At 33.1% G+C, this 12,896-nt stretch overlaps 1 protein-coding gene across 3 annotated transcripts in view; it reads left to right on the top strand.

Annotated features, from left to right (window-relative positions):
- LOC150100280 (proton channel OtopLc-like) overlaps positions 1-12,896 on the top strand; it is a 117,795-nt gene that overhangs the window by 45,622 nt on the left and 59,277 nt on the right. For all 3 annotated transcript variants that reach the window (XM_090402831.1, XM_090402829.1, XM_090402830.1), the window contains exon 2: positions 11,688-12,001. In XM_090402831.1, the coding sequence (XP_090258957.1) occupies positions 11,739-12,001 (263 nt within the window). In that variant the 5' untranslated portion in view covers positions 11,688-11,738. The remainder of the gene's footprint in view (positions 1-11,687; positions 12,002-12,896) is intronic.

The raw sequence follows: 12,896 nt of genomic DNA, 5'->3' as shown, positions 1-12,896 counted from the left end.
ATAATAATAATCAAAAATTAAAGTTTAGCGATATAAAATTAATTTCTTTCTAACATCGAAATGAGGAATTCAACAGGATCACTTTATATTACGTCACATCTTAAATAAAAAAAACTGTCTATTGTAAAGAAGAATTATAAATATTATTTTGTAAACATTACGCTCTACTGTTCATAAACTAGGCTTTTATTGTTATTCTCTTACGTGTTAAGATCACCGTTTATATCCAATGAGAGGAGCTTCAAATCTTAGACAAGGTTTCCGAACTTCTCTTAAACAATTTTTCGGAATGTGTGTTTGTTTTAAGAAACTTTAATCACGTACTTATGCTAATACGCCTTAAAATGATGTTGTCGATTCTTAAAAAGTTCACTATTAGTCACTAATAAATAATTTCACTCTGGCGTTTTCAAGGAGCTTTCGTAGCTCATTCAGTATCTATGATGCCATTTGGATTACAAGACTTGTGTTTGAATTCTGCCTAGGATTCCAAGAACATTTAGGGCATTTCAACTGAAGGTGAGTTAGCTGGTCTCATACGGATGTTAGTTTTCCTCCAAAACAGTTAAACAGCTACAAGAACACAAGCAATTAAACAGTTGTTTTACTTTTTTAATTTATATAGTTTTGATAATATTTACTTAGCTTGATATTTATTAATATTTACTTATATAATCCGAACATGCTTTACAACCAAACACAGAATTTTTATAAGCCACTTCAGGTCTTCAACAAGAGGGCAAATTTCGAAAGCAAATGAGGCCTTTAAATGCTTGCTTTATACAGTGATTGGTATGGATTGATATGCAATAATGAGTTTGATAATCTCTACCCTTTAAAATAGTTACATGACAAAAAAAAAAAAAAAAGATCAAGACGTGATCGTACTTCACTCAGATTTTTTAATTAGTCCTTGGCTGTCTCACACTGAGCGATGAAAATCGTCTGCCATCTAAAATATATGCACAACATCCACACCAGAGTGAAATTTAAACACAGCCTAAGTTGGAAAGTAAAAATGAGATAGCATTTCTTCTCTCCAACTTGGATGTGGATTCAGTTCTATGCACAAACATCCACGTATTGAATAGATATTATCGCATCTATTCAAGATGCGATAGTATGCGATAGAGATTTTGCTGTTCCACGACATGAGTTCGAACTCACCGTTGTCCTCTCTGAAGATCTTCGAATATTTTTAGTTAGAGTAGTAATGGTGGTCTTATTATCCAGGTAACTCCATCAGTTGTTGAACATAGGGTAAACATCATAAGTTCACATACCGATGGATATGAGTTCCTAGAATATTTGCGAGGTTACACAGCATCCAGAGGGTTGTTGTTCTTCTCAGCCAAAGAGGATCTAGAGATTATAATATCTCCATTACTAACTAAAAATGAAATGTGTGGTGGTTAAAACTTTGGCAATACAATCACTGTGGATTAACAAGACTTTTGATTGATTCAGAACATACAACCTTCTGCCAATGGATCATCAATCTAAAATGTGCAAGCATTAAAAATGATATTTCCTGTTACTATGAGAGATTAAATTGAAGAACAAGCACACCGAGCTTATTCTTAAAGGACAATCCTATTAGTGAGGTCTGATTTTTTCTTGTTTTCAGGCGAAAAACTTCCTCAGACACTGTTTTCACCTACTAAAGCCCGTGAAAGTATTTGGGCACAGTGATTTCCAACAGCCCTCTGAAAGTCACCAAATTTTGTTTTTGTTTATCCCAAGTTCGTGATACATTGAATGGATTATTCCTGTATAAATGCTTTTCTATCCACACACACACACACACACACACACACACACACACACACACACACACACACACACACACACACACACACACACACACACACACACACACACACACACACACACACACAGTATTAATGCACTATATATAAGGTTTCCTATTTCTCGTTTGTGAGATTGATATTAAAAAAATGACAGCAGATTATCTAAATGGAATTAATTATCCTGTCTGTTTATTTTAATGAACTACTCGCATGTATAGAAAGTAATAAAAAATGTTACTATATATAAAAATTCAAGTTATAGTTTAACAGTAGGATTATAAGTACGCATTAACATTTAAAGGTTAACTTCAAAATTGACCATACGAGTTCCGAAATAGGAGATGCGTAGTCACTAACAATATGTTTAATGATGCGAGTTAAATTTCCACAGTTAGAGTATGGATAATCAGTCTATTTCAAACGAGGGACGCATTCAGTTCCACAAACAATACCTATTTAAGCCCCATGACAGTGTGTTCCTCAGTCAAGTTTTCCGACTAATATAATATCAAAAGACCTCTGACGACTAAAAGCAGTTATCCAAGAAAATTGTCTAAATTTAAATATCTGCATAGTTGTGTTGGGGATATCTAGATATCTTTTCACCTTTGGTAATATTACTCCAAAGCTTACCTAAAACCCTTCTCGAGACTCCATAACGGAAGAAGGGAAACTAAGAGCTAGAAACTAATCAGTTGGCGTTAATTTTACTTTCAGAAACAGATATCTTGGCTTAGTCAATCAGCGAGGTGTGAACACTGTTAAGTTACGCTGGGCCACATTATTGTATTCCGCTGCGGGATACAATAATTGCATAGGGCGTTGTATCTGCACCTTATGAAGAGCTTTCTAAAATCCATATGTAGCAGTCCCTTTATGAAAACCTGAAACTCTGAAGTTCAGTGCAAGATCTCCTGGAATAAACATCTGCAGCTGTGGAATCCCAGAAGTCCTGATTAAGAAAATCTTGTTGATCGAGAGAATACACAGAACTTTACCCCCCCCCCTCCACCTGCATCCATTTAGCTACTCTGCCTGACTGTTTCATAGTTTTCTTTTTTAATGGCTTCGATATTTTAATGATAGCACAGATGATCTCGGATGAACTATCCAAACCAATAAGCAGTGTATGATAACATTTTTCTAGAAAACGGTTACTTCTAAACCATATTCCATTTTCAGTATTGTATTCTGACTGGACTACAGTAATTTTACTATGCACCCTGACTATCACCCGTGTTTATCTCTTCACTAGTATGCAGTACTCCAGATAGTTCAGCCGATACTCCAGATACTCTTTAGTTGAGAGGGCCTGGGTTAGAATCCCATATTTTATCAAGGCTTTTCAACTGAAGCGAATTAGTAGGTCACAAATGGGATAGTAGGGTCTCCCCTTCCCCTAGAAACCCTGCGTTTTCATCCCATAAAACAGGCAAGCCGACCAGAAGAACACGTAATTTACAAACATAATAAACTTGTCTCATAGCTTAAGTTACTTCGGCCACCGTAAACCCAAAACAAACAAACCGAAATAAATGCAGCATTCCAAAACCATGCGTCTGGTTTGTTTAAGTTTGAAACATAATGTATATGCATTTCAATTATCGTTCATTTCAGGCATAAAACGTTAACGACTTACGTCGCACCATTATCGAAATTGCTTTCGAAAACGTAGAAAGAGGATAAACGATAGAATATTCGTGGAGCGTTTATGTTGCGGATCATCGCTTTAAAATTAGAGGCTTGAATGCTATATGCTATGAATGCGCATCTCTCTCTCTCTCTTTCTCTTTGTGTGTGTGTGTGTTTAAGATAACTATTGTGAAACGGTATATATATATATATATATATATATATATATATATATATATATTATATATTATATATATATATATATATACACACATACACATATATACATATATTATATATATATATATACACACATACACATATATACATATATTATATATATATTTGTCCATAAAATAACTATAACTAATTCAGCCCACATTCACAGTGTAGTATACCGTGGATGGACTGAATTATGTCTATTTAAATATAGGTTTACAACATTTAATGGGCCGCCGGATTATCATGAAAAATATAATAATATGACAGGCCTAATTGTATGCTTACTATGACCATTATTTGTTTATAACAGGAATATATAATTGCTGACTTTTTCAAATATCAATGAAAATTCTCCATCGAATTAATCATAACAGTAAAAATTATTTTTCCCTCCTCCAAATCATGTCTATTTTAGAGGGCATAGCACACTGATTATTGTAAGCCCCGACTTTTCCGCTATGCAAGCGTTATAAAATAATTCCTGTTAAATATTTTCAGTTACAGCTTTCGTTGAAAACATGGTTCAATTACGTAATTTCCTAATGCGGCACTCGACTACTTGCTTGGGTTTATTTTGATGTGTTGACTGAATGTATTTTTAACTTATTTCCACTGGACATTTTGCTGAATTAAAAAAAAAAGTTAATATTCCTGTGTGGGTTTAGTGAGATATACGTTTGGCGTCATAAATCAGGAGAGCATTAATACAGCAATTTAGAAATGAGAGAGAGAGAGAGAGAGAGAGAGAGAAGGAGAAATTGTTGAGTTTTCTTTTTCTTCTAAATATGAAAGTACTTCTTGGAAACATTAACATTAATACGAGTGGTTAGTTAACTCTAAAGTTTGTTGACCTTAGTTCACGAAATTTCAGTTGGGTGATAAAATCTCTCGACATACTCAATCTTTAATTATATCATTTCTAGTGACGTTGTTTATCTTAAAAAGAAACATATACACTAACTTAAATTATTAAATAATCAACTCAAAATTAGGTTAATTGTTGCGTGCAAAATGGATATGTTTTTCAAAACCTTCTCCATTAAAGTATGAAAAATATGTTGGCATAATGCCAAGTGTACTCAAAATTTGGAAAGAAGCTACATTGCGACTGTTAATTCTTGTCATTTCAAAATTTGGGATAATGGGTTTAATATTAAGCTGCAGAAAATAAAGGCTAAAGATAACTTACCGAAATTTATACACTACACTTAAAATATAATACAGCATATAAAACAGTAGGGAAGTTTATTTATCATCCTAATATTCACGACAGTGAAACTATTACAAATTTTACAGAGAAACTATCTTAGTGAGCAGAATTTCGTCAGTAACACTGGAAACATAGACATCATAGTTAGTCGATGTTCCTATTTCTTTCCCAGAATGATTCTAATTTTTTTTTTAATTTTAGGAAAATGTCACTGTGTTTCTTATTTTTAAGAAAATTACAAACAGAATTTGTATATAAGGAATTGTGTTCTTTCATTTGTCTCTAAAGCTTTATTTATTTTTTTACAAAAAAAAAATCTCTCTCTCTCTCTCTCTCTCTCGCTCTCTCTCTCTCAACATGAATGCTCATCTTTCAAAGCAGCGATCATCTTTGCCTAGATCGAACAATGTAGCTAATTCGATTTTCCGGAAAAATGTGACTGCCACGAAATTTATCAAGAATAATAATTTAATGTTAGTATTTAAATTAGAGATATCATCTCTATATAGTCTCTACATAAAATATTCACATTATATATATTTAAAATTTGCTGCAGAATTTTCTGATTTAGTGCATACTGGTTAATTGTACGAGAAAACATTAACTGCAGGCATTGAAACTGGCAGACGTTTAGTTGACTGTGTGCCCATCAATACGAGAATTATGACCTACGATTTGATATGTTGCTATACTGACACAAAAGAAGTTAATTTGAATATTTTCCCTTAAAAGGATAAACAGAGACCCATCAAGTAATCGTCCTTTCTTTATTGTTGGTATGAATCTAGTTTACTATATATATATATATATTTTATTATATATATATATATATATTATATATATATTTATATATATATATTATATATATATATATATATATATATATATATATATATATATATATATATATATATATATATATATATATATATATATATATACAGGGTGTTCGGGATAAATTTGACAGTTTCGTAAGGAAAACGAAAATCTTCTTTGTATCTATTAAATTTAATGAATTGACAAAAAAACATTACAGGCAGAGTTAATTACAATACTATCAACAAGATTTACTCAAAATAACCACCATTAGCATCGATCACAGCTTCAATTCTGCTTCGGAACCTCGAACAAGCTGATGCTACAGTCTCCCTGGGAAGGGCCGCAAAAACTGTTTTAATTTTATCCATTAACTGGGCTTTTGTATTACTGGAAGTGCGATTGGTGTCTTTTTCAACTGCGCCCCATACAAAATAATCCATGGGGTTAAGGTCTGGGGAGTTTGGAGGCCAAACATTTGGACTGGTGAAGTCGTAGAAATTTTCAGACAACCATTTTTGACTTTTCCCAGAGGTGTGGCAAGGGGCCGAATCCTGCTGCCATACATACGGCCTACCATTGCCTACCCTTGTTATCCAGGGCTTGACTACAGTTAGCAACTCCACGAACAAAGCCCGAATTCCAATGCCAGGGTTCTTCAACACCTGTTCCTGCAGATTTGCGAGGAATTCTGCTGTACGAACGCAATCAGATCGTCTGCTAGGGATCTTTCTTCTTGCTACATCCTCGTAGTCACCATTGCAAGTCTCTAGTTCATGCCTGATTGTTTTTACTGTATTCAGGGAGCATTGGGCAGCAGTCGTAATATCCTTATTTTGATGGCGGGCACGAATCATCATGATACAAGTTATTCTCTTCCATGATTCAGGTGGGTTCCAGCTATCCATCCTTTCTGACATCTTGTATGTGAATGAAGAAGGGTCCAAACTTTTAAATGAAGAGAAGTGTGTGTTAATACATGTAACTTACGGAAAAATATAATTAATTATAAATATGTCAAATTTATCCCGAACACCCTGTATATATATATATATATATATATATATATATATATATATATATATAATAACACCTAACAAATAATAACACATTCAGAATTAGTGACATTTAACATTTAATATGCTGAACTGCCAGAATATCGTTCATTGCATATTATATAAGCATAGTAAGAGAGGGGAACAGGAAACATTTTGAGATGCACAAGTTCCATCCAAAAGTTTAAAAGATATTTCGACAAAATGAAACAAAAATAGTGTCAATTTACTGTTTTTTTTTTTTTTTTTGAATTTTTATAAATGAAAATTGTTCAAGTTAAGCCATTTTTGTTTTCGTAATTTCACTCACTATGATTTTTTTCCCTCTTTTTCTTTATTAAGATTCTGATCAGAGATAATCCGATTTTATATTTGACTGGATTCTGATTAGGATTCGCAACTTTAATACCGGTCTCGCTTTCCAAATAGTCCAAAGAAATTTGTTTAAAATTTTTTATTTCAAATTAGAGTAAATTATATCTCTAATTCAATTGTGTCTGTCTTATATTCGTTTATAAATTCTTATCAGTTGTAAAATGTTAGTTGTAAAATTGTCAAAATAAAAAAAATATAATGAGCATCATATCTACCTAAGCTTTTATAATTCTCCATAATCTTTTTTTTTAGAATAAACAAATAGAAAAATACTTAACTATGGGAAATAACAATACTTTTGAGTAAATAGGACACCAGAGCATATTTTAAACTCATTATCATTATCGTTTTCATTTTGAGAAAGGGGATCAAAAATCAGATGAAAAAATCATCTTGATGATACAGATATATAAGCTGATTCATATTTTTTTCCTATGCGTTCTGCCAAAAAAGAGGATATGCATCCGCCCTTGGTGGGTGAATGAGTAGCTTCTCCGTTCTTCAACCAAAAGTCTGTCTGTTCGAATCTAGCCTTGGGTGTAGATTATTTTGTTAAATCATTTCAGGTAGTAGGTGGATTTCATTGTTGGGTGTGAGATCACAACCCAACAATTAATATTAGGGACCAAAAGTAGCGAGGGAAAAAAAAAATAAAACAGTACCATGTTTAATCTCACAGCAGGGTTTACGGAGTAATTAACTCTTATTAGCCCACCCACGGTACTTATGTACTGCAGGTCTACAATCCTTCATGTATTAAAAAAAAGTGAAAAAAAAACTCAGTTCAAACTACATGCCTGTTATTTAAGATAGAACATATGAGAAAGAAGCAAATAAAAAAAAAACTATACCTTAAAAAATCTGACAAATATATATATATATATATATATACAGTATGTGTATAATGCTCATAGATATTTAGAAATCATTAAAGCTAACAATAATTCTGTTAGATAAATGCAGTTAACTGCATTCTTGATGCTATCACATGAATCAATGAAATGAGTGCGTTTCAATATAAATACTAGAGGGGAAGAGAGAGAGAGAGAGAGAGAGAGAGAGAGAGAGAGAGAGAGAGAGAAGGTTGGCTGGTTGGTTGTTTTTTTTTTTTAGGATAAGGACTTTATGATTGAAACAAAGAAGACTGAGTGGATGATATATTATATTCATTAACTAAGTGTATTCTTTTGATCCGTTTTCCTCTTTCGAAGTTGGAATTCCGTGCCAGGATACGACAACCTTTATAAAAGTTTTTTTTTGTTTTTGTTTTCATATGAAGGAGAGTTAGCCAGTCTCATCGAAGCTGGCAGAGTTTTAAATAATACATTCATCTTATAGCCTTAGGCTATAAAGTGATAGTATAAGATAGGCCGTAATTCAAAGTAACTTAAATAACCTGTTTTAAAGAATGAAAAATCTTTTACCTCCGAATAAGTCCAGCTAACTCAGTTTCGACCGAAACACTCTTATAGACGTCTGTCGCGTAGTAAAAGAGAATTCGAATCCAGTTCTTTCCATTAAAGAGCAAAATGTCGCGACAACCTCGAAATGCGCTATTCAGAGAAAAAGAGAAAGAGGCGAGTATAGGAACCATTGTCTTGCATGATTCATTTCCGTCACAGGAAGGCACTTGTGTACGAATATTACTACTTAGTAAATATTCTTTTGTTATGTTCAATGAGTCTAAATATCCTTCCTAACTTCCTCTTCACACCTTCCTTTGTCGCCTGTGAGGAGGAGCTCTCTCTCTCTCTCTCTCTCTCTCTCTCTCTCTCTCTGTGTGTGTGTGTGTGTGTGTGTGTGTGTGTGTGTGTGTGTGTGTGTGTGTGTGTGTGTGTGTGTGTGTGTGTGTGTGTGTGTGTGTGTGTGTGTGATGTACGCAGAAGGAAAATTTCTTCTTCAAGCACTTTCAAATGGGTAAACACAGTTTACTACATATCACACAGTGTTCATATGTTATGTTTTGTAAAGTACTTTATGCACTTTTTTTTTTCGTGAATCTCACTCATGAAAGGTTGCAGACTTATCTTACATTTGCACCGTTGGTGGACTAAATAAATATTCTGGAAACCCTATTCTAGAGTCAAACTTGGAACTTTGGCAAGCTACTCCTGGTTTCCACACAGGATGTTGAAATTCATCTACCACTTAAAGGCATGCACAAAACCCTAATTACGGTGGTGTCATTCGAACTAACAGCCTCTCGGCTGGAAAGCGAAATCACTAGGCTACTCATTCGACCAACCAGGCCGGCAAATTTATGAAGAAACTGTAACAAATGCAATTTTTAACTTCGTACTAAATATCCATAAACAGAAACAAAGAACTTTCAATAAAAAAAGAAGAAGTTCACTTTATAAATGGAATAAAGAACTCCCAAAAGCATCCTTTACTATTTTGATTCGAAAAGACGCAAAATTATAAGTTGCAAATGGCAATAAATAAACTGCTTGCAGTACATAGTGAAAAATGGCTCTAGATTTAGTTGCTGTGATAGTGAAAACGAACCTTTTAATGATTGTCTAGGGTTATTTCCATATTCTTTTATCTATCAGTACAGTTATATATGTATAAGAAAATTTCTACGTTTCAATATTTCCACTTGAAATCTGAAATAAAACATTTAAGCGGCAGTCTTCCATAAACCGTTGAATATTTAAATTTTGGTACTAGCATACCTGCTTGAAAGTAACTGTTATATATAGAACATATCAAATGATCTCTAAAAGTGTTTCATTTAATTTGAAGCGAAATGCTAGAGAATAAACTACATAAGTGACGTAAAAACGTTACAGTGATAATGAAATGTTATGACAGCTAAATGCAGTATGGCTACTAGAAGTCACTCCTATTTCTCCATTCAGATTGTATCTTCTGACTAGCATTATACAAGGACAATGCTAAAGAATCTCGTACTGTGTGGTGGTCCTGAAAGTTGTCATAATGCTATCACTCTCATAGACTTCAGTTTCTTAGTACAAACGTTAGTTTACTTCGCGTAATTAAGAAATAATAAATTTAATTTCTTTGCTAAGCACCGAATAAATAATTTCTCTTTTTAATACGTATCTCCTCTTTCAAATTCCGAATGCTATTTATAAAGAATAAACGCACTTCCGCTGTATATGACGATATTCGCATTTAAGGTCAAGTTTCCTATTACTATAGGATTAGTAGCTTGCGAAGCGTGTTCACCACTCCTCTGCTGCACCCATTTAGTAGAGAACCGAGATCATTATCACTCTAGATGACTTTATTATTTATCGCATTAAAAAGTGAAAAGAACAAAGATTCTCTGCAAGTTAAAAACAGCAATAAAAACAGTAAGTGTAATAGTGCCCTGTGCGCACATAAATTGAAACACAATCTAGCTATCTATCTATCTATATATATTATACTTTGAATTGGTAATTAAATGAAAGTTCTTTTACTTGTTTATTTTAACAATTAAATAATTCAGAAGTGTTTATGTCTGATATATTTAAGTGCTTAAAATTATGACACAAATGGCTTGTCACACAAGCAATCTCGGGAAAAAAAACGGATAAATTAAGTAAGGGAAATATATTGTAATATTAAATCACATTATATCACAAACAGCATCACAATAATTTGAAGCTGATAATGACTAAGATTGACTAAAATTTCCGTATCTTCGGTATTTTCTAAGTAGACTTTACATGATACTCCTCATTTATCAACACAGTTGATAAATGAGGAGTATCATGTAAAGCTATAAATAATGTCCGTATTTGCAAATTATGATAGATATTAAAATTCTATAGACACTAGTAACCAAGAACTTCATATATATACTCGTATATATTTTTTCTTTTGCAATGAATGTGAATTATGTTTCATAGTATCATTCCAATAAATACTCTCTTGTACCACTTGTAATTCTACACCATATTTTTACATCATAATTCCTGCCCAGTCACAGAAGGTAAGATTCAGCAATATTACTTTGATTGTAACGATACCAGCATCTTAACCTGACTGTGTTCAGGAAAGCTTAATTTCTTTCCTGGAATTTCAAATATAATTACATTATATCAAATCTGTGAAATGCTCATGTTTCCATATTGAGAAGCGAGAGAAAGAACTGCTTCAAGTTCTGACCGAAACCGATTAAATATAAAATTTCAGTTACACTATGTGCAAAATAAGAATAAATGCCTGAAGAGCACTCACGACTATGAGAATTCTGACAACTTAAAGTGTTTTGATAATTATTTACGAGATCATGACATCTATTTACGACTTTCATGTCTTGACAACAAGCAATTAAGATATCGAATTAAAAGAGTATACTGTAAAACTGCTGTTTGTACCTTAAATAAGCTGAGGCAAAAGCTTTGGCGTTTTTGGTGATGCACTCTATGTTGTGATTAGACAAAGCTTAACTGGCGAAATATTTCTCGAACGGATATGAAAACAAATTTAGAACCCGACCAAAAATGAAGACATTTTTATGAAACTATTAAATTAAAATATGAAATTGCAGCATTCAAAAAATCGCTTAAACGTATTGTGAAATGTATTTAAATGTATTTTGCATTACAGAAGGAAAGAATAATCACCGACGCGAGCAGACTACCCGATGCATATGGAAATATGACTACCAGAAATTCTAAACTACAAGAAGTTCCCACAACTATCAGCTTTCCAGATCCACCAGACTTCCACGATTCGCCACCAACACCACCGCCACCACCTCCTCCCCCTTTACCACCTCCTCCTCCTTTACCATTACCACGTGCAAACGGCATAACTATGGAACATTCTTTAGCAACCCAGAACTTCAATGATGATAGTGGAAAGAAGAACAGCGAATTAGGGAGTTCTCCCAGAGACTGGATGAAGACAATATCTTCAAGGTGAGTGGCTTACATTTTCAAGAATTTTGTTCACCTCTTGTTTCCTATTTGATATTGCTGTTAGCATTTTATATTTTATTAATTAAGTTTAAAGTTATTTTTGCTGATCTGGGTAAAGAGTGTCTCATATGCATTTTTGAAAATTATGGAGACAACTACCGTGTTTGAATAAAAACTTTAGTTTAATATAACTAAAATCTACATTCGACGTTTCGACCTTTATGTCAAGGTCATCTTCTGGAGCATACAACTATACACAGGAAACAAGCTACACTACAATCAAACTGGTTTGTTAAAGACACTGACCAACCGCTATAACAATTGTTGGCCTGACCTCTGGTGAAAAAAAAAAAAATATATATATATATATACACATCAACGCTAGAGTCCTACTATTAGTGTTATCTGTTGGTTGTAGAAATACATTGTGCACAACAACAAGTATCTATCTATATACTTGTTGTAGATAGATACTTGTTGTTGTGCACAATGTATTTCTACAACCAACAGATAACACCAATAATATGACTCTAGCGTTGATGTATAATTTTTTTTTTTTTTTTTCACCAGAGTTCAGGCTAACAATTGTTGTAGCGGTTGGTCAGTGTCTTTAACAAACCAGTTTGATTGTAGTGTAGCTTGTTTCCTGTGTATAGTTGTATGCTCCAGAAGATGACCTTGACATAAAGGGCGAAACGTCGAATGTAGATTTTAATTATATTAAATTAAGTTTTTATTCAAACACGGTAGTTGTCTCCATAATTTTCAAAAATGCATTCGGATCACCGTGTAAGCTTAAAAGAAAGTGTCTCATATTTTTAGTGGGTTCGACTCCTAGTGTGACATAAATGTTTGGAAGTCTTTTACATGCTACATATGACATTGTGATGAGAAG

This window comes from Typopeltis vanoorti, chromosome 13 (assembly GCF_054136105.1).
Source record: "Typopeltis vanoorti isolate ZY-2024b chromosome 13, IOZ_Tvanoo_1.0, whole genome shotgun sequence".
In the NCBI taxonomy this organism is placed as follows: domain Eukaryota; kingdom Metazoa; phylum Arthropoda; class Arachnida; order Uropygi; family Thelyphonidae; genus Typopeltis; species Typopeltis vanoorti.
The sequence above is the reverse complement of the archived record's forward strand: the minus strand, read 5'-3'. Positions and strand labels throughout refer to the sequence as shown.